Source organism: Coffea arabica, chromosome 11c (assembly GCF_036785885.1).
Source record: "Coffea arabica cultivar ET-39 chromosome 11c, Coffea Arabica ET-39 HiFi, whole genome shotgun sequence".
NCBI lineage: Eukaryota > Viridiplantae > Streptophyta > Magnoliopsida > Gentianales > Rubiaceae > Coffea > Coffea arabica.
Genome location: NC_092330.1, coordinates 36,272,818 through 36,298,518, shown reverse-complemented (window position 1 = coordinate 36,298,518; position 25,701 = coordinate 36,272,818). Strand labels below are relative to the sequence as shown.

The 25,701-nt window shown below is 33.6% G+C and overlaps 1 protein-coding gene across 2 annotated transcripts; it reads left to right on the top strand.

Annotated features, from left to right (window-relative positions):
• Positions 1-7,477: 7,477 nt before the first annotated feature.
• On the top strand, positions 7,478-21,745 carry LOC113716607 (putative late blight resistance protein homolog R1A-10). 2 transcript variants are annotated; one of them, XR_003454158.2, is made up of 4 exons: positions 7,478-8,065; positions 11,998-14,256; positions 20,707-20,762; positions 21,465-21,745. XR_003454158.2 is itself a non-coding variant. In XM_027241006.2 (3 exons), the coding sequence occupies exons 1-2, from the start codon at positions 7,643-7,645 to the stop codon at positions 14,212-14,214; spliced, it is 2,640 nt and encodes an 879-aa protein (XP_027096807.1). In that variant the 5' UTR covers positions 7,478-7,642; the 3' UTR covers positions 14,215-14,256; positions 21,465-21,745. The 2 variants fall into 2 exon arrangements, 1 of the variants encoding a protein (XP_027096807.1); XM_027241006.2 differs by lacking the exon at positions 20,707-20,762.
• The last annotated feature ends 3,956 nt before the right edge of the window (positions 21,746-25,701 follow it).

Genomic DNA, 25,701 nt, shown 5'->3' with positions numbered 1-25,701 from the left:
TATTAATCAATCAAATAATTACGGATTTAATTGACTGAATTGGCACGAGATTAATAAATCACATTGAATATCGGGCTCTTGACATCCAATTAATAAAATAATCCCATGAAAATTCAAGTAGACAACATGCAAATATTAATAAATTGAGAAATGCGTGAGAACTAATTAGATCTCACAGATTTTTTGGACTGCGCCGTCGAGTTGATCCTTGACTAGATAAAAGGCTCAGCCACGCTGCATAAATAAATCTCCACGCAAATTAATTGATTGCAAAGGCATCAAGTTTTTCACTAAAAAGCAAGAAATAAGGGATATTTTTTCCATTGAGAAATGTTGTCGAACAGTAGGCATGCGCCTGACAAAGGCAAAGGAAAAAGAAAAACTAAAACTATCCTAAAAACTAAGCATGAGAGCCGACGCCCTTCTGTACGTTTGTTTCCCCTTAAAAAGCCAAAAGAAAGATGACTCCCTGCTTTCCCGTGGTCCCTACCGAATTTAGAGTCAAAGTACAAGAAAATCCAAAGGCCTCTGAATGTTTCCTCTTTTCTAGTTTTCTATTCCTGGTCAAAAGCTACAATACTCAAAACATTCCTAAAGGAAATGCCATCCGTCTCTAGCATTCCGTGGGCCAAGCTTGTGAGGCTTTCTTTTGGAATCTCCCAAATTTGCATCCAAAAGTCCCTCTTTTTTGTAGTTGTCTACTCCATTCCCTAAAAGTAAGTCCAGATATCAAATATAAGTAGATATCAACAATTATCACAATATTTGATAGGGACAAAAGGGAAAATTAATAATAAAATTGTTAACAAATAATACCCTACCATTTTCCCCAGTCCCTAAGGAATTTGTTGACTTGAAAAGGCTTTTCAAGAATTTATTGTTTCTATGTCTTTACTTAGACAATTCTTTATTTGCATATCTTGGCTGCTAATTGATTACTTCTCTCGGCATTAGTATTTTTTAAACTTAATTTATGTATTTTGTAGACAATTCACCAACTCCACAATCAATTAATGTTGTTGAGACAGTCGATCTAGAAGTTCAAGATGAAGATAAATATGAAATTGAAGGAGGTAAAAGAAAATTAAAATAAAAAGTTTGGGATCATTTTGATAGGGAGAAAGGTGATAATGGTATTCATTTTGGTGTGTGCAAATATTGTAAAAAAAAGTACAAAACTGGTAGTAGTTATGGGACAAGTAGCTTGCATGATCATCTTAGAAGGTGTGCTAAAAAGTCTAAATAAGATATTAGGCAAATGTTAATTCGAAGTGATAGTAAAAAAGCTGATGCAAACAAGAATTGTACAATCATGTCTTTGATATTGTTGATCACACAGACTTCTGAAGATTTGTTAATAGTTTGCAACCATGTTTCAAGATGATTACAAGAAATACAATCAAAGGGGATATCATGAAGATCTATGAATTGCAAAAATTAAAAACTTGTAATTTCTTGGAAAGACTCAAAAGCAAAGTTGCAATTACAACTGACATGTGAACTTCCAATAACACCAAGAAAGGTTTCATGGCCATCACTGCACATTATATTGATGATTCGTGGATTTTACAGAGTCAAATTTTGAGGTAAGTTTTTCAAAATTTCAAAACTTAACTTATGCTAATTGATGTTATACATGATAAAATTATTTTATTTCTTTTAGTTAGGTTTATTTATGTTCCTGCTCCACATACTTAGTAGGTGTCAAACCACCAAAATCTATTAAATATCAATTATCTATTCCCCAAACGTTAATGAATATAGTGTTGAATAGGGTCGTCTCCTCAAGGAACTAGTAAATTTATTACTCATAGATAAATGCAATGGATATTAGGGGGAAAGTTGTAGAATTTCTTTAAGATTATAATTAAAATAACATAAAATAAAATAATGCAATATATATTAAAAATAAATTAATTATCAAAATCGAGTCAAGGAAATAATCTTGGCAACGGTTCACTCAATTGATCACTAATACCAGAAATAATTCATATGTTCACAAATAAATTGGTTATAGCAATTCAACAACCGTCGAACCATCAATCTTTCCATAATTTCTCAGTAGTTAAGAGATGTTCATTAACTACTTCCCTTGTAAAGTAGATAATTCTAGAGATGATAATAGGATTTAATCTATTCACAGCCTTAAATATTAGAAAGACCCAATTCTAATTAACAAACACACATGTGGGTTCATTTAAATTAGATTAATTATTCCCATAACACAAATTAAACTACTTGTGAAGTAATGAAATTGTATCACCTGCCACTAATATTAAACTATCAAGGATTACGAACTTGATGTCGGCATTAAATCATTCAAACAATTGAATAGCTAGCCAAATTATTCAATTAAACCCAAATGATAGTAACCAGCGAAATACAAGAAATAATTAAATACTCGTGAACATGTAAAATTAAGCACAGGAAAAATTAAAAAGATCTCACAATTGATCATGAAACCGTGCCTTGATTACTCCTCAACTAGACATAACTTTAACTCTGCTCCATGAAGAAAATGCAGCAAAGAAAAATAAAAACTAGAACTAGAGTTTCTTTTGTTCTTGAGAGAAAAGAGAAAAATCAAGGGAAAAAATTCAAGAGTTTTTAGGTATCGATCTCTCCTCTTTCCTCCCTATTTATTCTCCTCAGCTTTATTGTTTAAACTAAGTTCGTAAAATGAAGAAAATCTCTGCTCAACTACCTCTCTCTACATAAGATAAGAGATAATAGTTGTGGAACAAATTTTATTAGAAAATAAACTCAAACTCCTAAACATCGATACTTCACGTACTTCAGATAATGAGCAAAATCAATTGTGACCCCCACAATTCTTCTAGAGATAAAACAATCATTAGCTCTTGAAATTTCCTGACTTCACGGGTGCGTCCACGTCCTTTCTTAACAGATCTTCTGAAATTTTCTCTTTTAAACTTCTTTTAATCACGAACCCCTAAATTCAGCACCAAAGTCAAATTATAAGAAAAATCAGCAGAATAGTACAATAATTTGGCAAAATTATTGATCGATAATTTTAATTTGAATGATTTGTTGATGGATGGTTTGGTGTTTCAACTGCATTGTGCTGCTCATATTCTAAATTTGATTGTGAAAGATGGGTTAGAAATGATATTGAGTGCTATTGAAAAAATTTGTGATAGTACTGTGCATTGGACTTTTTCTGCTGTTAGAATTGAAAATTTTGAAGAAACTGCTCATCAATTACGCATTTCTTGTACTAAAAAGTTATGTTTAGAATGTAAAATTCATTGAAATTTGACCTTTTGATGTTGCAAATAGTTTCAATTTATAAAGATGTATTTCCATGGGTTAAAGTGCATGAAAAATACTACAGCAGTTTGCCAACCAATGAGGATTGGGTAGCTTGTAATGAAGTTTGTGAGAAGTTAAAATTATTCTATCAAGTAATTGAAATGTTCTCTGGCACTCGATATCCTACATCCAATGACTTTTTTTGCAAAAGTTTATGACATCAAGGTATCATTAGCTCAATGGATGAAATGTTCAAATTGTTTATTAGAGCCATGGCAAAAAAGATGATGGCTAAATATCAAAAGTATTGGGAAGGTTTGTAATGTGATACTTGGTATTGTTGTAGTTTTGGATCCGAGGTATAAAATGAAATTGATCAAGTATTATTTTCTTATCATTTGTGGTGATGAATCTTGTACGAAAGTTGAAGAAATCCACCAAAATTGCTATTCGTTGTTTCTTGATTATCAATCTCAATTTAGTTTGGGTGAAATTACATTAATTTCATCTAGTGAGCATGCATTTGGGCATTGTGATAGGAATGAAGTTGAAAAAGATCCCTTTGATGATTTTGATAAATTTGTTGCTTCCAATGCTGGAAATTTAGCTTCTAAGTAGGAATTGGATATTTATTTGGAAGAAAACGTATCACCAAGGGTTCCGACTTTTGACATACTTGGTTGGTGGAAAACACATGGAGTTAAGTATCCTAATTTGCAAAAAATGGCAAAGGATATTCTAGCCATTCCAGTCTCGTGTGGCATCCGAATATGCATTTAGTACTTGTGGAAGAATAATTAATTCTCACCGATGTTGACTTTATCATAATACCTTGGAAGCCTTGATGTGTATTCACACTTGGTTATGGATTGAAGTAAATGTAAATCAAAATTTTGATTTCTAATTTAAAATAGTACAACCTTTCTAGTATTTTTTATTTATTAAATGTGTGACTATTTCTTTATATTGGTCTAGCTACTTGTTCTACATCGGAAAGGGGATCATGTGCTACATTACTTGATGAAGAAGAAGATGTTGATTGTTTTGCAGAATAAGTAAATGCTAACTTGCTCTCTCTTTTCTTTTTTCTTTGTCTATTATTTTTTACTGTTTCATAGTATTCATGTCTTTATTTCTCAATAAAATAATCATATATCATCTTTGTTTTCGTGTCATATTTACAAGATGTCAAATGTGGGGGCTGTGTTAACATGTGAGTTGCCACATCATTGGGCTAATACTAGTGTTATTTTTTTTATTGGTTGGTCTTTTTATAGCTTAATTCCTCTACTTGATTTTGTTGAATTTGATGTGTTCTATTTTTGTGCATATGTAGAATAACTGTGTTCAGCCATTCCAAAATAGCAATGGTCTGTGGTAACTGCCAGATTATGTTGTCCAAGCCCCACCAATGGACATGCCGGTTTCACTAAGTTTTGTTCTCTTTCAAGAAAGGTAAGTAGTAGTAGTATTTTGTTGACAAATTCTGGTTGATTCAAATTCCTGGAAGAGCAACAGCTGCGTATAGTCATAGTCAAGTGTGGTTGTATTTGCTTCCCCCCCTGGACATCCGCGGGGGAAGCGAGACTGGCGGCCCCAACCCCCTCCCCCCCGGGTTGCTATCGTGACTCTCTCTCTCCCTCTCATATCCTCCCAAGTCAGCCATTGTTATACATTACTCCTCTAAATCTTAAGCACAGCCATCCGTTTTTACGACACTCAATATGCCAACAAGAAATTGAGGAAGCAATTTCACTTTGCAACCCCTAATTTATATTTGATTTTTTTTCATAATTTAAATTTTAAATTTGAATATTTTGTACCTTAAACTTTGAGATCCATTTTATTTAAGTCCAATTTTTAGTACCATAAGACAAATTAACAAAAAGGAACATGCACATAACGCGTGGGTGTAGCAATTTCATATTCGTACCAGGAATTATTCACTTTGCATCCCTAAATCATATCCAATTTTCAGTTTGTACCCTAACTTTCATTTTTTGACATATTATATTCTAACTCTCAAATTGGTCCTATTTGAGTCCAATCGTAAATACCACGAGCAAAATCCACAGAAGTATGGAGCCTGCAGACAAAGTGCAAGTGTAGCGATAATTTGGTCTTATGTCATGTGTTTTAGCATTATTTAAATAAATTAAAAAAAAAAACTCTAGTTGCCTGATAAAGAAAAAGAGAGCCGACAAAAAAAAATAGAAAATCTATGATTTCAGTTGAAATCTTCTGAGCATGAACATATCCAAACTTAACCTTAGAAGAAAATTCTTGAGATATGCCAAACACCAGGTTAGTGAAGTGTATTAGTCATTTGTATTTGGAAGATAAATGCCAGTGTTTGGATTGTCAATTATTTCACTTTATTTACACCTTATTTACACATACTGATTTGCTTGCATCATCAACATATTTTTCAATCATCTTTTTATCTCACATACATCATATTAAAAAAGTACTACAGTACTTTTTCACAAAATTATCTCAAATAATTTACAATCCAAATACAGATGAGTGGATTCATCTGGTTCCAACATTTGCTAGTGGATTCACCCCGAGCTATGCCCTCAATATATGGAATTTGTGCACAAACTTTATGGGTAAGAAGGATGATGAAACAGCTAACATACAGTTAAAGAACAAGAACTTCAGTTGAAGCATTACAACATGCATGATGTTATTTATGATCCACTATGTATTTATTTTTTTTATTCAATTTTGTTTGACAAAGACAAGGAACTTATAATATGGAGATCTCTAAGAATAGAATACAAAGATGTCTTTACTTTTATTAGTTTTGCATTTGATGTTAATCATTGGACTCTAGTAAGAATGATTTGAGAGTATAGCTTGCAATGTGTCCTAAATTGAAGTTCAGAATACAAAGGATGAATCATATATAAGTTAGGGGTGCAAAGTGTAATAAGTCCTTTTTACAAATGTGCAATTGCTAGATACATGTGTTACATGCGTGCTAATTACTTCTATTAGTTTTGTTTACGGTGTTAATATTAGACTTAGAATGGGATTGATTCGAGAATTCAGGATCATGTTCAAAAAAATTTTAGGGTGCAAGTAAGAATCAGGTGTAAGTGAAGGGATGTACAGTGAAATCAGTCCAAAAATGAGTGTTACAATTAAATTTGTAACTTTAAAATAAAATTTTTCCAATGGTCTTACTACTATTCTTCTCCTGTTAATTACCGAAAAATCTAACCTTTAATTAACGTGTGATGTAAGTAAAAACTAACTTTTAATTGTTCATTTTTTTTTCTTTTAAAAGAGTATTATTTCACGTGCAATACACGTGAAAACGAGACTTGAAATGTTAAGGAATAATTTCAAAAACCTCCCACGAGATTTCTCATAATATCATCACTTAGCTCTCCTGAGGTTTTTAAAATCTCACTTATCGATCTCTCTTGATTGTCATTTCTTGTAATATTTTAACCCCTTTGGAGAAATACAAGAAAGATAAAACTTTTGTTCCAATACTACCCTTATGTTATTCTATATATGAAATTTATAACAATAATAAAAAATAAAATAAGGTTAAATTTTTATAAGGTGCAAATTTCTTGACATAAACTATTTATTTTAGTTGTATTGGAACAAAAGCAAAATTTACACCTTGAAAAATTCATGTGGATGAAGAGATTATTTTAGTTTTTAATACAATTTAAACTACACCATGGATTGAAACATATTTTCCCAAAAAATATCTTAACTTCTTTAATTGTAACTATGCACTAAATTTTTTAAGGTGTTAATTACTCACCAAAATTCTCCTAAATGGTTGATCTTGATTAGATTTAATTTATCCACATCCTTTACCATTCCACCACGACTCCAATGTAAAGAAATATTAACCATTATTAGCTAACAATTGTTTTTTTTTTAATTTACATTTTTTGGTTTTAAAATTTTATTTTGTTTTGGTTTTTTGGTTAAATAGTTATTAAGAATGAGGGTAATGTTATCAATATGTAACCTTTGATAGGAATATTTAGTCTTGCCAAGTGAGATTTTAAAAACTTTATGTGAGCTGAATGATATTATGACAATCCTCAGGAGAGGCTTCTGAAATTATCCCAAATGTTAATGCAAGAAAACGACTTTTGGTTCCTAATAGAGAAAAAAACCATTATAGAGTAACGTCTTTGGCCAGGAACTCTGAGCCAAGTCAGTCAACTCCTGGGGAACTTAGCACCTATCTATTGGCTCCGAGGATTTAAGTCCAACTGAGCTGCTGCTTAATCTCCAGAACAACTAGTAACTTCATCAAATCTTGGTGGATCAGAAAGAAAAAAAGAAGGCAAAAAGAGAGGATCTAGAGGGCCGGCCGGGGAGAAAGATCATGTCAGAAGCAGCTGTGAGTTTTGTCCTAGAAAACCTGAAACAAATACCGGTTTGTAACGCCCATTTAATAGGTGATGTGAGGGAGAATTTTGAGAAATTGTTCGATCAGCTCAAGATTCTCGAAGGCTTCGTCAAAGACTACACAGAAATGAACAGCAACACCGAGGCCCTGAAGGCGCTGAGGAGGGAGCTCAAAAGCGTGGTCGGTGAAACCGAGGATGTCATCGACGAGTACATCGTTCATGCCTCGACGCAGAAGGCTAGAGGAAAAGTTAAATATGGGAGCAAGCTTCGAGACCTGGGGAAGAAAATAGAGCAAGTCAGTAGAAGGGTGAAGCTTACTCTTGTGAGCCAGAGAGTGCCTCGTTTGGAGGCTGCACAAATCCAGGACGCAGCCAATGAACATGCAAAGAAAAAGCAGGTAAAAAATGAAACTATGACCTTTTGATTTTCTGCTATTTACTGCATTTTTAGATATTTTCTTAGTCAATAAAAAATTATATTTTTTGAAAAAAAAATACTTGTATAACCAGGTTATTGATTCTTTATCTATATGGAATTTTGACATGTCACAACCAATTTTGATTTGTCCCTTAAAATGTGAGATTTTAAGGATGTGATCATGTCTAATTAGTTGAAAATAATTGATAGAATCATCACTAGGATCGACCACTTATAGAAAGATATAAGATTTTATAACTGTGCAATGTTCGAGGCACTTTCGATACATGTATGACCTTCATAATTTGTTGAATATACTGATTTTTAACAAAAACAATGAATTATCTTAATAGTACTCTAGTAAGGGTTAGTTACTCCATAAATTTTATGGTCTTGTTCTTTTATGCAGTGTATAGAAGTCATAGCTAAATGTCAAATAGTTATCTTCGTTTTATTCTTTTGAACAATTTTTCCGAGCAAACCTTGAGGCCTGTTTGGCACCCTAATTTTTTACCAAGTTTTTTAGCTACTAGTTTTTTAACAACTTTTGCTACAGGAACTCCAAAAAACTTTTCAAAATTTATTACGTACACACTTCAAAAATCTATACACAAAAAATTTCTCAAAAACTTTTCTTCCTCCCTCACCCAACCCACCACACCAGACACCGCCTCCACCACCTCTCCCGGCGCAGCCGGTAACCTCAAAAAAATTTTTTTAATTTTTGAGTCCCTCACCCTCAAAAATTTATTATATATATTATATATTTATAATATTATATATTTATATATTTATTTAAACATATTATAAATATTTTATTTTATTTAAAATATATTTTTATATATTTATATAAATATTATATACCATATAAATTAATATTAATATAAATATGTAATTATACATTTATATAAATATTATATATAATATATTTAATATATATAATACATATTATATATATTACGCATTAATATATATATATTTATGTATATTTATATACAATTATATTATGTATTATGTATAACATAATACATTTATACATAATATTAACACACAATATTAATTATACATTTATACATAATACTAATACATTTATACATCTATATTAATTATATTAATACATTTATACATAACATTATATATTTATATATTTATAATATATTAATTTATATATTTATATAATATTCATTTATAATAATATACAATTATTACATTTGTAAATATATTTATATTATGTATTATATTTAATATAATACATTTATATATTTTTATATAACTATATAAATATATTTATTTATAAATGTATTATAAATGCATAAATATACATAAATATTTAAACAATATTAATTATACATTTATACATAATATTAATACATTTATACATTTATATTAATTATATTAATACAGTTATACATAATCATCATATATATTTATAAATTATAATTTATACATTTATATAATATTCATTTATAATATATACATTTATATTAATTATACATTTATACATTTATAAATATATGTATATTATGTAATATATTTAATATAATACATTTATATATTTTTATATAAATATATTTATTTATAAATATTTATAATTGTATTATAAATGCATAAATGCATATAAATATTTAAACAGTAAAAATTATAAATTATAAACAATATTAATTATACATTTATACATTTATATTAATTATATTAACACATTTATACATAATCATCATATACATTTATAAATTATAATTTATACATTTATATAGTATTCATTTATAATTTATACATTTATATTAATTATACATTTATATATTTATAAATATATGTATATTACATATTATATATAATATAATACATTTATATATTTTTATATAAATATATTTATTTCTAAATATTTATAAATGCATAAATGTTTAAAAATACAAAAATTATAAATTATAAAATACTCAAAAATATGTTTTAAAAATACCTCTAAAAATAATCCAAAAAACGTCTACAGTAACATTTCAAAAACTTCTACAAAAAAGTTTTTCATCTTACAAAAACTTCTACAAAATTTTTTCAAAAACTTCTACAGTGCATTATAGTAAAGTTTTAGACAAACTCCCAAAAAACTCAGGTTTCAAAAACTTTTTCTTACCCCAGTATAGAAAAATCATACATTAATGTCCCCAAAACTTTTTAAGTTCCACTGCTCCCTTATTGGAATTTTTTTTTAAAAAAAATACATGGATGTCGAATTTACTACGTTGTCTTTGTGTTTTTCTTTTACATCCTATTTAAACCTAGATTTATCTATTTATTTTTTATACTTCTCCAGCAAACAACTAGTCAATCTCCATTTTTTTTTCTTCTTTTTGTTAATCCCTATATACTTAGCAACCACTTTTTCTAAATATATCGCCAAACATTACAGACTGTAAAGACACTTAGGGCAACATCCTTCAACTTGACATAGGGGAGGTCACACATTTTGTTAAAATCTGAAGTTAAAAAAGATTTAAAAAAAATAACATTTTTGCTTTAGTAACAATTGAACTAAAGTTGGTGGTTTCATTTGGATAATCATGATTGGCTATAGTCAACAAGTTATAAAATAATAAGAAACATGTTCAAAGTAATAAAATAACAAGAATTTTATGTACTTTCCCATCATAGAAGCATAATTTTGTTTTTAAAGAACTTTAAACATGCTCTCCAATCATCTTTTTATCTTACATATATTCTTTCTAATAAATAGATATAATAAAATTTCTTTTAAAAGTACTCCAAAAACAGCCGTTTGCATGCCTAAAAATATGGGCAACCCGCTTAATCCAACCTAGGGGTGTCAATGGGTCAGGTTCGAGTTAAAATTGAAAATTTTGGGCCGAACCCGTTTTTATGTAGTTGATTCACATCCGACCCGTATACCCAACCAATCTTGATCTTAGAGTCTCAAAATCAGGTCTGACAGGTCTAGGTCAGGTTTGAGTTCGAGTCTGGGTCTAAAAGGTTTAAATTTAAATATTCCAAAATCAAATCCAAAACCATTCACAAATCCAATCTCCAAATTTAAACAAATCAAATTACAAAGCCAAATCACAAATAACTCGCAATAGTCAATCCAAAACTAACCACAAAATAATCTACAAAGTCATTACTAAATTGATAATTTGGTAAAAGAATGTATTTAGAAATATTTATATTTTATAACTATTAATATATTATTCGGATCCAAGTCGAATACAGGTCGAAATCCTATATTCCATATTCGACCCGTTTTTGTTAGAGTAAACAGGTCCGGATTTGGGTTCAAGTATCGAAATTATTTTTCAACTTGGACCCGATAAAAAGTAAACAAGTCCGGATTCAGGTTCGGGTACCGAAATTATTGTTCAACCCAAACCCGAAAAAAATTTATCGGGTTTGGATCCAAACCCAACCCGTTGGTACCCCTAACCCAATCTATAAACAAAGAAAAATCAAGTTGAAGGTATACCCCCCACGAGAAATTCCAAAGATTATGATGAAATCCAACAGACAGCACCCCGATTTCATCATAATCTTGGCAATTTCTCTAATCCCCACACCTTTATGGTAGTATAGATGTCAATATTGATTTTCAAGATAAAACAGAACTCCTATAGCGCTTAGGTTTAAGTATCAAGGCGACTTTTGGATCAAAACCACGTTCGTAGTCCAACAATTTTTCTGGATAGATCGAAACTATTGACAGCAAATGAAAAAAAGTTATTCGAGTGGGAGAACTTTCACATAATTTCAAATCGGTTACAGCATGCATAAATTACCTTCAAATAAAGGATGCAGTATCTTGGCAGGAAAAAAAAATGAAATTTTACTCTCTTTCCTGTCATTATTCTGCCACTTGTCTTGATCATTCCTTATCGTGCTATGTAGTTTTGACATGCTTACATCTGATAGGCCCCAATAGTTGAGGAAGATAATGTGATTGGATTTGATGATGCAACAAAAGCAGTGATGGAACGTCTCCAAGGAGGCTCAGAAGACCTCGAGGTTATATCAATAGTTGGTATGCCTGGGCTGGGGAAGACGACACTAGCCAAAAAAGTCTTACATGACCCAAAAATTGAGTATGATTTCTTCACCCGTGCATTTATCTATGTTTCTCAGCAATTTGAGAGAACTGAGGTGTTCCTCAATATTCTGTGGTCTATTGGCCATCTCACTAAGAAAGCGCAAAATATGCCAGAAGAAAAATTAGCAGAACATGTTCGTGAACAATTGAAGACTAGAATGTACTTGATAGTTATGGATGATGTGTGGAAGATAGAGGACTGGGATAAACTCAAAGTAGCTTTTCCGAATAATAAGAAGCGCAGCAGAGTCTTGATTACTACTAGAAACACCTCCGTGGCTATTTATGCAAATCCAGTTGAGCCATATCACTTGGACTTTCTAACTTTTGATGCCAGTCGAGAGTTACTACGGAGAAAGGTTTTTGGTGAGAACAAGTGCCCCGAAGAAGTGGAACAATATGAAGTGCATATGGTAAAGAAATGTGATGGACTGCCCCTGTCAATAGCGGTGATTGCAGGTATTCTCATTAAACACCGGCAGATTGTTCGTTGGTGGAGTCGAGTTGCTGACAGTGTCAATGACTACATTTCCAGGGATGAAAAGCATATTAAGGATGTTATAATACTGAGCTACAACCATTTGCCTTACCATTTGAAACCTTGTTTTCTCTATCTTGGTGTCTTCAGGGAGGATTTTGAGATCCCTGTGTGGAAGTTGTTGCGATTGTGGATCGCTGAAGGGTTTGTGCCTCAGCAAAGAGGTTTAAACTTGGAGGATATTGCAGAGGAATATCTGGAGGAACTTGTTGACAGGAATCTAGTTATGGTGGGACAGAGGAGGTCAAATGGCCAAATCAAAACTTGTCGTGTCCATGACACTTTGCGTGACTTCTGCAAGGAGGAAGGCAAGGAGGAAAACATCTTCCATGAAATTAAGAAGGATGACCGGGAAATCTTATCATCCAAGAGCCCAACCTTGGATGATTGTCGTCGTTTGTGCATCAATGCTAATGTCATGGATTATATGTCTAAAAAACCTTCTGATGCTCCTCTTCGCTCTTTCTTGACTTCGGCCAAGGAAGAAACTGCATTGGATGCTGAACATGTCTCCCTTATCCCAAGAGCATTCAAATTGCTTAGAGTGTTGGAAGCAAAGTCACTGAGATTTGCTGTGTTTCCCCCTGATCTGTGTCAACTAGTTCTCTTGAAGTACATTTCCATGTCTTGCAAACTTGACATCCTTCCGCCTGCAATGTCTACACTGTGGAGCTTGCAAACTCTTATAGTAGACACAACTGCACGTACTCTTCAAATCAAATCAGACATATGGAAGATGCCACAACTAAGGCATTTGCATACAAACGCATCCACTTCTTTACCCTGCCCCACAACACCTAGATGTGAAACCTTGGTAAATGCAAATCTTCAAACCTTGTCTTCCATCTCACCCCAGAGTTGCACAAAAGAATTGTTTGAAAGGACTCCCAAGCTCAAGAAACTGGCCATTTGTGGGAAATTGGCCGTACTTTTTCGGGCCAATGGCCGATCCAACGTATTTGAAAGCCTCTGTGCATTAGATTTCCTTGAAAACTTGAAGTTATTGAACGAATATGTGTCCTCCCCATTGAAAAGACTTCCACAAGAACACAATTTCCCCCGCAAGTTGACAATGTTGACTTTGTCAAAGACTTTGTTGCCTTGGAATCAAATGTCCACCTTAGGAAAGCTGGCGAATCTCGAGGTTCTCAAGTTAAAAATCAATGCGTTTAAGGGTGATAGGTGGCGAACAGAGAGTGGGGGATTTCAGAGCCTCCAATTCCTGCACATTGGAAGCACAGGTTTGTCGAGCTGGGATGTTGCAGCCGCGGATCATCTACCCGTACTGAAAAGTCTTGTTCTTAAGCACTGCCCTGATCTTCGTCGACTTCCACCCAGCCTAGGACATATTTCCACCCTCCAACTGATTGACCTCAGTTGCACCAATCCTAGCGTGGCCTCCTCTGCAAAAGACATTGAGAACCTGAAACTGAAACAAGCCCAACAAAAAGGCAACAAAAGCAATAGATTTATGCTCTTGGTGTATCCCCCGGATCATTTGTGACTGCCACCGCATAAACCATTTCTTCCAGTGCTTCTTTGACAGGTTAGTAAAGTTCTTTCGCATATCTTCTTCTCCTATCTTGTTTTCTTGATCATCTTATATGCTCTAACGGTGCCATTACCCACCTTTTTATCCATCTTTTCAAAAAGTTTATTTGCTTTTTGGCTGAAGGAGAGAATTTAATTTAAGGAGCAAGCCTTTGGACGTCTTTTCTTAACATTGTATTTCATTCATAACTTCCAGCTGCAGCTTGAAAATTATATCGGCTTCTTGTGTGTTTCCCATGTACTGGGAAGTTAGCCTTTTATAACTTTCCCTCTTTTTCTTTTTTTTTTTTGGGTTGTACTTCTACTTCAATAAACTACTACTTTTATTGTGTTCCCCAATAAAAATGAAAACTGAATGTGCTCAAGTTTTTTTTTTTTTTTTTTTTGACTGCATCTGCTAAACTCAAGTTTCCTTTTCGTGATATATTGTCCCCCGTTAAATGCCAATATTTTCTAGTTTCTCACAAATAATTTTGGAAAAGTACTATAAGTAGCCAATTGCTGCTATATTATTATGATCCTGGAGGCAGGGGATTCAAGACTTTGGGTTTTATTGTATTATTGTTTTTGGCAAAACCCCTTAAATTTTATTAATAAGGGTTAAAAACAAAAAAGCTCCTTATGCTATACCTAATATACAGAAAAGCCTCCCGTGGTTTCAAACATATAAAACGACACCTCATGTTTCTCATGTTTTAAACTAAATTGTAAACTAACAGAATTTGTTAAACTTAACGAAAAATTTAACAGAATTCGGTAAATTTAACGGTAAACTTAACGGAATTTAGTAAATTTAACAACCTAGTCCGTCACTTTTGTTAAGTTTAACGAATTTTATTAGTTTATAATTTAGTTTAAAATATGAAGTGTCATTTTGTATGTTTTGAAATTGCGGAGAACTTTTTTGTATATTAAATATACCACACGAAACTTTTTTTATTTTTAACCCTATTAATAATTGAAAGAAAGGAGGGGTTCTTTCACCTCAATAGTTACCTCTTAATTTTGAAGGTTCATAACCATCAGTATCAGAGTCATCCATTCCTCCCAACTGCAGTCATGTGGCGCGGCTAGTGATGCCAGAGGCGCAGTGTTTAATATTATGGTTAATTACATTTACCTCCCCTGAGGTTTGACCAAATAACGAATCGATCCCTGAGATTTGACCAAATAACAAAAAGGTCCCTCAACCGTTAGTCTTTGCCGTTGACTGTTAGGGTTAATTACATTTACCCCCTGAGATTTGACCAAATAATGAATCGATCCCTAAAATTTGACCAAATAACAGATTCCTCCCCCACACTAACTTCTGTCACTTATATGTAACGGAAATAGCCAAAAGTCTGAATAACCCTTATTGATTTCCATCAAATTTTTGACCTATCGATTTTTGTGTTTTCAGAAAAAAATTTTGGTTAACAGATAAAATTTTGAATCCAACAAATTATTAATTTATTTAACAGATAAAATCAGAGTAAATTTTGATAGACCTTGTAATGCAAAATTTGCCATACACGTATTTTGTAATTTGGTGAAATAGTGTGACAAATTTTGGATTACATGGGGTAATACCCATTATCCCATAAAATACCAGTGCTTTACGACTTTTCCCAATTATATGAACAAAGTACCTATTTTTTCAAAAAATAATTTATTTAAAAGATAAAGTAAATTTAAAATTTCTAGCGAATAAGAGGGTTGAAAATGTAGTACGCATTTTTTCTTTCCATAATGTACCAGCTCCTTATACTTTTCCTATATTATATAAATGAAGTACCAGATTTCTATTGACATTTTACTCTATTTATTAGTAACCCATTGTAAAACCAAACTAGCAGAAGGCTTTTCTACACAAAACACTTTGTCATAGCCGATTAAGTAGTCAAAGGATATTTGAGAATCCGGTAATGGTCTCATTTTTGAAAATCATGTCCGTCTCATTTTTGTGGTGGATTGAGTGAACCTTTACATTGCTTCTATAAATTTTCTTTCATCGCTCAATTGTCGATTTCCTTTTTTCACTCTACTTTTTTTTTCCATTCCTTTCTTTGCTTTTCACATTTTAATTTCTTTTTTGTTTTCTAAGCTTTTCTTCTTTCTTCATTTTCTTTCTTTTGTTCCTTTATGCGCATATTTTATTAAGTTTGATTATTACATGCTTGGTTTTTTTCTTTTATACTGGTTAAAAACTGTTTTATTTAAGTAATAAACTCTTAGTTTAATTCGTTATTATTGAAACCACCTTCGATTTTTTAACGGTAAGTTTTCTCTAACTACAAGTTTTACAAAGAGGGTAAATATGATATTTCATTACTTCTATTTAAGTGTCTTTGACGAGATCACTTAAAAAGGAGTTACATGTAATATTACCACACCACAGGGATTTAAAAGTAGTTTGGTCAAACCACAAGGGAGATAGATGTAATTAATCCTTAAAATTTTGATGGAAATCAATAAGGGTTATTTAGATTTTTGGCTATTTCCGTTACATATAAGTGACAGAAGTTAGTGTGGGGAAGGAATATGTTATTTGGTCAAATTTTAGGGATCGATTCGTTATTTGATCAAATCTCAAGGGGGTAAATGTAATTAACCCTAACAGTCAACGACAAAGACTAACGGTTGAGGGACCTTGTGAGAACCCTGAAAATAGATATATAAGCCAGTGCATATTTCTTTTGCATTTCTTTTATTCCTTAATAATTTCTAGCATTACTTTTACTTGTTCGCAATTAAGTACGTAAAAATAGGTTTATGTGAAAATAGTATAATTTTCCTAAGTTATGAAGTTTCTTGGTTTTGTTAGACTAAATTTATATCTTTAGGGTTAGATTAAATTTCTCGCCTTAACATAAAATGTTAGAATACTTAAATTCCTTTATACTAAATTAATGATACTTGAGTCGGTAGCCTTATTATCTTAAAATAAATTATTTAAACTCCAATGATTAATTCCAATTAGTTGCTAATGTTAAATACTAATAAGAATTTTCACTTTAAGACAAAGCCAATAAATTTTAGATAAACATGATACAAGTATACCAAACATACTTAAGGCATGAAAATTACGATAATTAAAGTCTTGCAGGATTAGTGTATAATTCGACGTTTAAATCACATTTGGGGTAAACTTTGAATTTAATTAGAACTAAGGACCCAAGGAGATAATTGGTGAAAATGTGAAAGGACTAAACTACCCTTGAACTATTCCAAAAATCACCATGCAATTTCAAAACCAAATTGCCGGACAACCTATTATGATCAACCTCCCTATTCGGCAAATCACAAAAGGAACCAACACCTCCATTTCAGCTGCATACCATTTCCATTTCCTCACTGCACCAACTCACCCCAGTCCGCAACCAAACAAACCCTCTGACCGCAAGTTAAATCACTGCAACTATCACCAATTCTATACGCAATCGATTCTTACACGAAACCTCTGCTCCTTAAACCACGGCACCACAATACCATTCTCTCTATTTCACCTCTAAAGCCACAATTCCAATTCCTTCTCTGCACAAACAAACCGCAAACCATTTCCTTCCTTCTTAATACCGACATACCGCCCTTCACTATCTCATTTTCTCTGCAAAACTTCACCACAGCCTCTACTCTCCCTCACCATAACTACACCTCACCTCTTCCTCTGCCTTAGACCGAGAGCAAGAGGGAGTGAGAGCTGTAGCCTCGGTTCCATCGACAAGAGTGAGCAAGAGGGAGCCGAGCTTCTTGTTTCTTTTCTTTCTGTCCGTAACTCAGAGAGGGAAGAGAGTGACTTGCGATCCATTCTGCCTTCCATCCGTGAGCTGGTGAAGAGCTTGAGACCAAATTTCCTTCATCCAGCCGCAAGCCAGAGCAAGGGAGAGAGAGAGAGATAGCGGTCTGCCATTTCTGGGCTGTTGAAAGGAGGAAAATTATTTCTGCTGCCAGCCGTGTGTGTGAACTCCAGGTTGAGGTAATATCTGGACTTGAACTAGTTGATTATGGGTAGATGAGACTGTTTAGAGGCATGCATGTAAGAGTTGTATGTTTGGATAAAGGATTAAGTTACCAGAAATTGGTTTGAAAAAAATTGGTACTGCCGTGAGTTTGAGCTGGGAATTTGCAGCCTTAATTCGTTAATTTTGGGATGATCAGAGTTTGTAATTGTGTTTAATCACCTGAAAACAAGATGATAAAGTCATGCATGAAGTTAACTAGCCTGGATTACGCTAGCAAATAAAAATGAAACAGAATCTGCTACATGCAAGCTCATCCAAGAGTAGTTGCACAAAATTCTGGAGTTATGGATGAATATTGTTGTTGCCGACCTGATTTCTGGTCTGGAAATGATAGATAATTAATTCAGCAGTTGTACGTGTGAGATTTAAGTGCAAAATACAAGGTTTAGCCGAAGAAAAAAATTGGATTGTGACTAAGCAAATGCTGGAAGAGTTTCTGATTTTGCCGAGAGTTAATTAGGAATGATGCAACCTTACTTGGTTAATCTAGATATTCTGAGCTTATAACCATACTTAGATAGTTAATAACAAGTTAATTAGGCTCTGCATGTAGTTAATAAGTTAGTTAAACCAGAAAAATAAAATAAAAATGTAATCTGCCTATGCATGTTCATCCGAGTCAAGCAGGAAAATTTTTAGAAAATTTTGATGTTAATGGTTGTTGTTTGAACTCGATTTCTGAACTGGAAATGTTTATTTTCTAGCTAAGTAATTGCACGAGGGAGTTGAGAGTTTAAAAGCATGTTTTAACCCAGAAAATAAAATGAAAACAGAACATCTCTTCATGCATGCTCATCCGTGGCTGATGGACAAAATTTCTGGATTTTTCTGGATGGTTTTAGTTGCTGAATGAATCTAGTTTTGAAGTGGAAATTTTTACTAGCTAGCTAAGTGTTAAATGCTGAATTTGAATACCTAACACCATGTTTAAACCAAAGGAAAATTTGATCTAAAGTATATTAGTTGCTGGAATTTCTTATGTGATAGTCAAAGGTTGAGTTGGAATCTTAGCTTGGTTTGTAATTTTTCCTTGAATCATGATGGATGGAAATGCCTGGAATATGTTGTTTTGGAGTTCTATAAGAAATGTATGGATGGTTTGAATAAAAACATTTTGGTGTTAAAAGAGAAAAAAGGAGTTTTCACAAGTGAAAATTTGAAATTTCAGATTTTCGGATGTCCCTGGCCAGTCTCAATAAAATGTTTATATCTTGGTGTAGGAAAATCCGTTTGAGGCGCCGTCAGTGGCATTTGAAACTAGAATCATAGGTCTTTGTTCTGTAGAAATTTCATATTTTTCCTCCATGTGTACTGCTGTCTGTGAATCCTCAAAGTAGACTGTTTTGTATGAATGTCCTGTTTCTTGTGAAATTGAATTTAGATTTGGATCGAGCTTTTAGCTTACTTGTGGTTTAAATTCTTGATTGAATTGTGGTTGGAAGTGATTGATGTTGTCAAGGGCTAATGATTGATGAAACCCTTGGCCATTTGAATGATTTTATAAGTATTATTGGGTGATGAAATTTAATTGCTAGAATTTCTTGGAGGTCTTACCTTCATTTTTATTTAGTTGAGTTGAGTTGGCTAAAACCAAGTGCTAATGATTGATGAAGCCTTGGTCATTTATTTTATTCTTGATTTGATATGAACCTATTGAAACCTAGGGCTAATGATTGACGAAACCCTAGTGAGATTTCTATTGGAAATGTTGGTTTGTTATATTGATGAATCTGAAACATTACGGGCTTATAAATCGGAATCGTAGGAAATCCGTTTTGGTCCTGTGAACTTGAGAAAAGTTCTAAAACAATCTATTTACATATATCTTCACTCTAGTAGAGTGCGATAAAAATCTAGCACTGTATGTTAATGTTAGAAACGTCATGTAGGGATTTTCTCAACCTTGCCAACTCGATATTTCTTGCTTTAAGTTTAAACTAGCCTTATTACCTTTGGAAAATGATTTCCCTAGTTTCTAAAACTCTAGCCTTGTTTTACTCCTTTTCTTTCCTCTAAAAATTGTTCTTGGCTAGTTAACTATAGGAAAAGTTCCAAAATACGAGTTTTAATAATTTTAGTTAAAAGCATAGAAACTTGCTCGACAAGAAACCTTATTTTTTTAGGTAAAATAGTTTTTAGTGATAATTTTTGCAAGAACCATAGTTTTAAAGAAATGTTCAAAGTATCTTCCTAACCTTGACGTTAAGAGGTTTGTCAACTTATTTCAAAAAAAAAAAAATAATACTAGTTACTCTCTCATAAAGAAAAGTATCTCAAGGAAAACTATAAGAAACATTTCTACTACTTTTGCCAAGTTTCAACCTAAGTAGATTCTTGAATTTACTAAGGGAAAGTAAACTAGTAATATATCAGATATACCTCGATGTGTATAAGCTTAAAAACTGAATAGAAACTTATAGTTTCAAAATTTTGTGTTTTAGGATATTGCGAGGACGCGGAATTCGATTCCCAATTTGACATCTGAACTTCACTCTTGGTGAGTGTCCCTGCCTGTTCTATGCTTACCTGGTTAAAGTGCTTCCTTGACTCAATATGTGATAATTTGCAAAATTAGTTTTTGATCCATCGAAGTGAGCAGTGTGTACTTTATCGCACTAGCAGTTCGAGTGGTGACTTGCGTGAATCATTTTCTCGTGAATCCATAAATCTAAATGTAGTTACGTCGTGGGTGAATCCCTCGACGCGTGAATCTAACTACCATAAATCTAAATGTAGTTACGTCGTTGGGTGAATCCCTCGACGCGTGAATCTAACTACCATAAATCTAAATGTAGTTACGTTGTTGGGTGAATCCCTCGACGCGTGAATCTAACTACAATAATGTCGTTGGGTGAATCCCTCGACCAATCATCTACGGGTATATCTCGAGTATACTGCGTCCTTAGTCGGTGAGCGGGTCCGGGACAGGGGTATGAACGGTGACGGGTTAGGATTAAAATGAGTGGATCTACATGGATTATAAGTAGTGAGAGTTGACGGAGGGTCAACTACGATAAATGGTGATCAAGCGAGGAAAATGGCTCCTGAGAGCCCCTGTATCCTACCTTGTGCTGTTATACGCTTTCCTAACTGTTTAAATTTTTCTAAGTTATTAACCGCTGTTTGATATTATGTGATTGCATGTTTTGGGGCACCACTGAGTTTTAACTCACCCCACGTTTATTGTTTTCCTTAACAGGTTCCGGGAATTGAAAGCTTGGATACTTATTTATGTTTTCCTTTTGAAATGTATTCGAATACTATGACTTATTTTGTGGGTTGTAATGTGTTAATTGGGATAATGTACTTCCCTTTTGGATTGCCACGTGAAACTGGAAAATGTGCAAACCCTAATTTGATTGCTTGGCTTGTAAGGTTGTATTAATGATGTATGTAATTATCTATCCGGATTGGTACGACTTTATACCTTGGTACGTAGCACGTGGGACGTTTAAGAGCCTCAATTGGCTATTTATATCACTGCTATCTCTGAAGTTAATGTGATTTTAGTGATGATATTATTCGGGAAAATTTGTTTTGTAATAGATTAGGTTATTATTCGAAAGGATTTGGGTTAGAATGCTTGCGTGATTCCTGGCGAGAGTTGGGCAGACAGCCCGCCAACCCTTTGGTTCGCCTTAGGGGGAAGTGGGGTCGCTACAGACCTTTTTGTTATTTGATCAAATCTCAGGGATCGATTCGTTATTTGGTCAAACCTCAGGGGAGGTAAATGTAATTAACCCTTAATATTACAAACAAATATGTGTACGTACACACGCATACATATCCAAGTAATCTTATGTGTCAAGCAATGAAGTACTTTGCTGCACCATACCCAAGCAATCAAATGAACATGAATGGTTAGATTAATTAAACAAAAAAATCTTTTGATCTTTCAATTGCTTTCTGAATAGGGTATACAAGAAGAAATTAAATTTGCAAATTCTACTAATTACCAAAATTTTAAAACAATAAAGTGGACCTTGACCAATTTTGAAAATTAATTCATTTTGAAGTAGAAATTTGTTTTGTCTAACTCTGTTGATGTACAACTGGGGACTTAACTAGCGGAACAAAGGAAATCTGGGCTGTGAAATTTCTAGAGAGAGAGATGGATTGGTGGCTGGATAGATGGTAAGGCAGAAGAAGAAGAACTGAAGAAGGAGAGAAACCCATAACTAAAAGAGTGAGTTACTGACCAAGTGGGTAACGCGCACCCCACTCTGTCTTAAGTGCAAATATGTGGCTATCCTGTGTCCGTAACTTTCAAGACTTTTATTGGTGGCTTTTTCGTTTTTCCTTTTTTATTATAATAAGAAAGGGGTGAAATTTAAAAAGCAAGGAAGGAGAAAGAGGATTTGGACGCTACCCCTCTAACATCTACTAATAAAGTAAATAAAGTAATTGAGTTTTAATATGAAATATATTGTCACTTGTTTACATTGTTGGTATCAATGTGGACGTGCAACTATTTTTATTTGGAGCAATAAGCTTGTACCCCGGTGAGTCCTGATTCGTGCATGACTTTTCCTTCGGTTTATATTCGAAAACTTGCTTTTTAAAATCTGGTAGCTGAGATCCAAATAAGAAAAAGACAAATGCATGTTTGGTAGCAGACGAGATTACAGCAGCACTATAGAACGAATTTATCGAAGACCTGAGTCAATTGCAGCATTTGTTGGATGCTTTTGGCCTAATTTTTGCTCTAGTTTCTATCTGCAAGCCTTTTTTTTTTTTTTGTAGATACATTTTTCAGAATGTTCTTGTCAATATGAACATGACTATTGCTCTAGTTTTGGCACCTAAACCGAAAAGGAATTTGGTCCGGACTAGCGTCAGGTTTGTCTAATTTTTCCTTTTTCTTTTTCTTCTGTTTTCGGTTGGCAAGCAAAAGAGATCCATTAATGTCCCTGAACATATAGAAATTCTCATTCAGTTTATGCTTTGCCTTCAAGGATGTTTCGTTTTTTTGAACTCGTTGCCACGACTTAGGATATATAAATTACATATAAACCTCTTGTGATTTTATCTATTATCACATGACACTTCCACCATTTCAAAATATCCACATCATTTCCCTATAGTTTTATATAAAGTGAAAACTTGATGGAAAATAGCAATGTAACGTCATTAGTTAAAATACCAATAGTACCCGTACTTAAATGCTAAATTAATCGACAATTAAACTATTTTGTATAAAAGTATGGAACAATTACATGGATAAATACAAAAATCATAAGAGGATAAAATGAATATTTATACAAATCAAAAAGGAGTTGCAAGGATATTAAGATTTTATCACACGTACTTTTAAAGCACATTTAGTATAAATGCCATAACTGATTATGCAATTCGTACATTTTCCACTTCACATAAAATTGCAAGGGGGTTATATGGCTATTTTCAAACCTTAGGGGGATCATCTGGCATTCTGTAAAAGTACAAGGGGCAATAAGTAATTTACCCAATGTTTAATGATTATTTATTAGATTTTCCATGTATCTAAGTTGCAATGCCATTTTGGTATATAGAGTCAATGAAGAATTGCAAGACCAAAAGATACTATGAATAAGGATGCATATGAGTAGAGTCACATGTGAATCGATCGTGAGCAGTTTGAGTTAAAACTCGACTCGAACTCGATCAACATCGAACTCGAGTTCAAAGATATTCAATTCATTAACTTGCAAATCGGTTTGATTTTATATATTTTATATATTTTTTATTTTGATTGTGAAATTACATATATTTTTCTAGTATTTTATTATTTTTTAAGAAAACTATTATTTTATTCATTTTTAAAAAGTAAAATAATTATTTTTATTTTTTTAAAGTTCAACCTTGAGTTCGACTCGACTTGAATTTGAAATTGAACTCGAACTTTACATTGAGAGTTTGTCGAGCTCGAATTCGAGTTCAAATTTAATAAAATTAAGTTGAAACTCGGTTCAATTAAGCCAAAACTCAATTTGGCTAGACTCTTTTGCAATCCTACTATGAAGGGAAAATTTTGAAAGAGTTGTGGTATAAATGCGATGACACTATCGTTGCATAGGATCAATCGACTGCAACATTGAAAAACTATCACATACATCAAGATTAAGACCATTTTAACAACTTCTGTCTCCAAAATCATCAGCAACTTCAAATTTTCGACTGTTATTCCTAAATTATCCTATTTTCTCAACCATACACACGTTTTCTGTAACTTATTAATTATAGTTAGCTAACTGGTAACTACCTAAGAACAAGCCCTTAATTCATTGAGCAGTAAACTTTGTTCTACTTTTTGTCATCGCTTTTTGTTGTAAAGTCTCTCACTTTGCTTTATCCGACAAACACAACTATGTGGGATATTTCTTTGAAGATGACTTTGGCCTGTAATCTTTAGATTTACAGTCGTTAAGTTAGCCTATTTTCTTAACTACATGCGTTTTTAACGCGTTAATTATAATTTCTTTACGTGTGAGGATATGCATAACACCTTGGACTACCTAAGAACTAGCACTTAATTCGTCGTGCAAGAAATTTTGCTCTACTTTCGTGCATGACTTTGCTGTAATTTCTGTCTCCCATTTGCTCTACCCAACGATTGCAGGTCTATTCGGTTCTTTGAACATGACTTTGGCCGGGTACCTTATCAGTCAATTCCAGGAGTCGTTGGATGCTTTTGATGTTAAAACCGAGTACCTCCTAGTGGATTGTTCACCGAGCAAAATATGGTAAATGAAAGAAAGAATAAAAAGTTCTATGTGGGGTGAAGAAGCACGGAACTTCCCCGAACCGAGCTGACCTGATCAGCTCGGGGTGCTGATGGCAGAGCTGGTTCCAAGCCTGCAAAACAATCAAGGATGAGCTAGCAAAGGGGGCCCGAGGGTTGACCCCGAGGGCACTCCGACGGTCAAGTTAGTTTTCCGGTGAGTAGGGTTCACGGGAAGTAGTAACAATCGGGAGTAATTTGCCTATAGTGAGCGTACCTTGTACCGTGGAGGTGTGTTATCATTTATACCTATGAAGGAGTCCGACCTCCGCACGTTTCGGTACTTGCCCGGGATAGCCCCTATCCCGCACTCAGGGGGGTTGCTCCCGACCTCTTCGGGATGGACCCGCGCCCCTCCAGGAGCCCTAGCAGCGAGGCCCAGGCCGGTGGCCGGGGGCCTAGGGCCGAAGCCCATCTCGGCCTTGTCCGGGCTACCACGTGTCCAGGCCCAGAACGGGGCCACTGCACTAGCCCCCTTGATTAGGTAGGCTGTCAGGCAGACCTAATCAACCTCTGCCACGTAGGAGGCCAGGGCTGCGCACTACCTCGCCCAGGTCACCTCCGGCACAGGGCTGTCACAGGGACGCTGTGCCCGCGTCCTTTCAGTTGTCACGTCTCTTCGGTTTCCGTACCAGCATTAAATGCATTCCCATGGGGTCGGTTCAAATTCTCAACC

Coding starts and splice junctions, on each gene's coding strand:
- LOC113716607 (XM_027241006.2), top strand. CDS start 7,643: ATGTCAGAAGCAGCTGTGAGTTTTGTCCTAGAAAACCTGAAACAAATA. Junction 8,066..11,997: donor AACATGCAAAGAAAAAGCAG/GTAAAAAATGAA, acceptor TACATCTGATAG/GCCCCAATAGTTGAGGAAGA.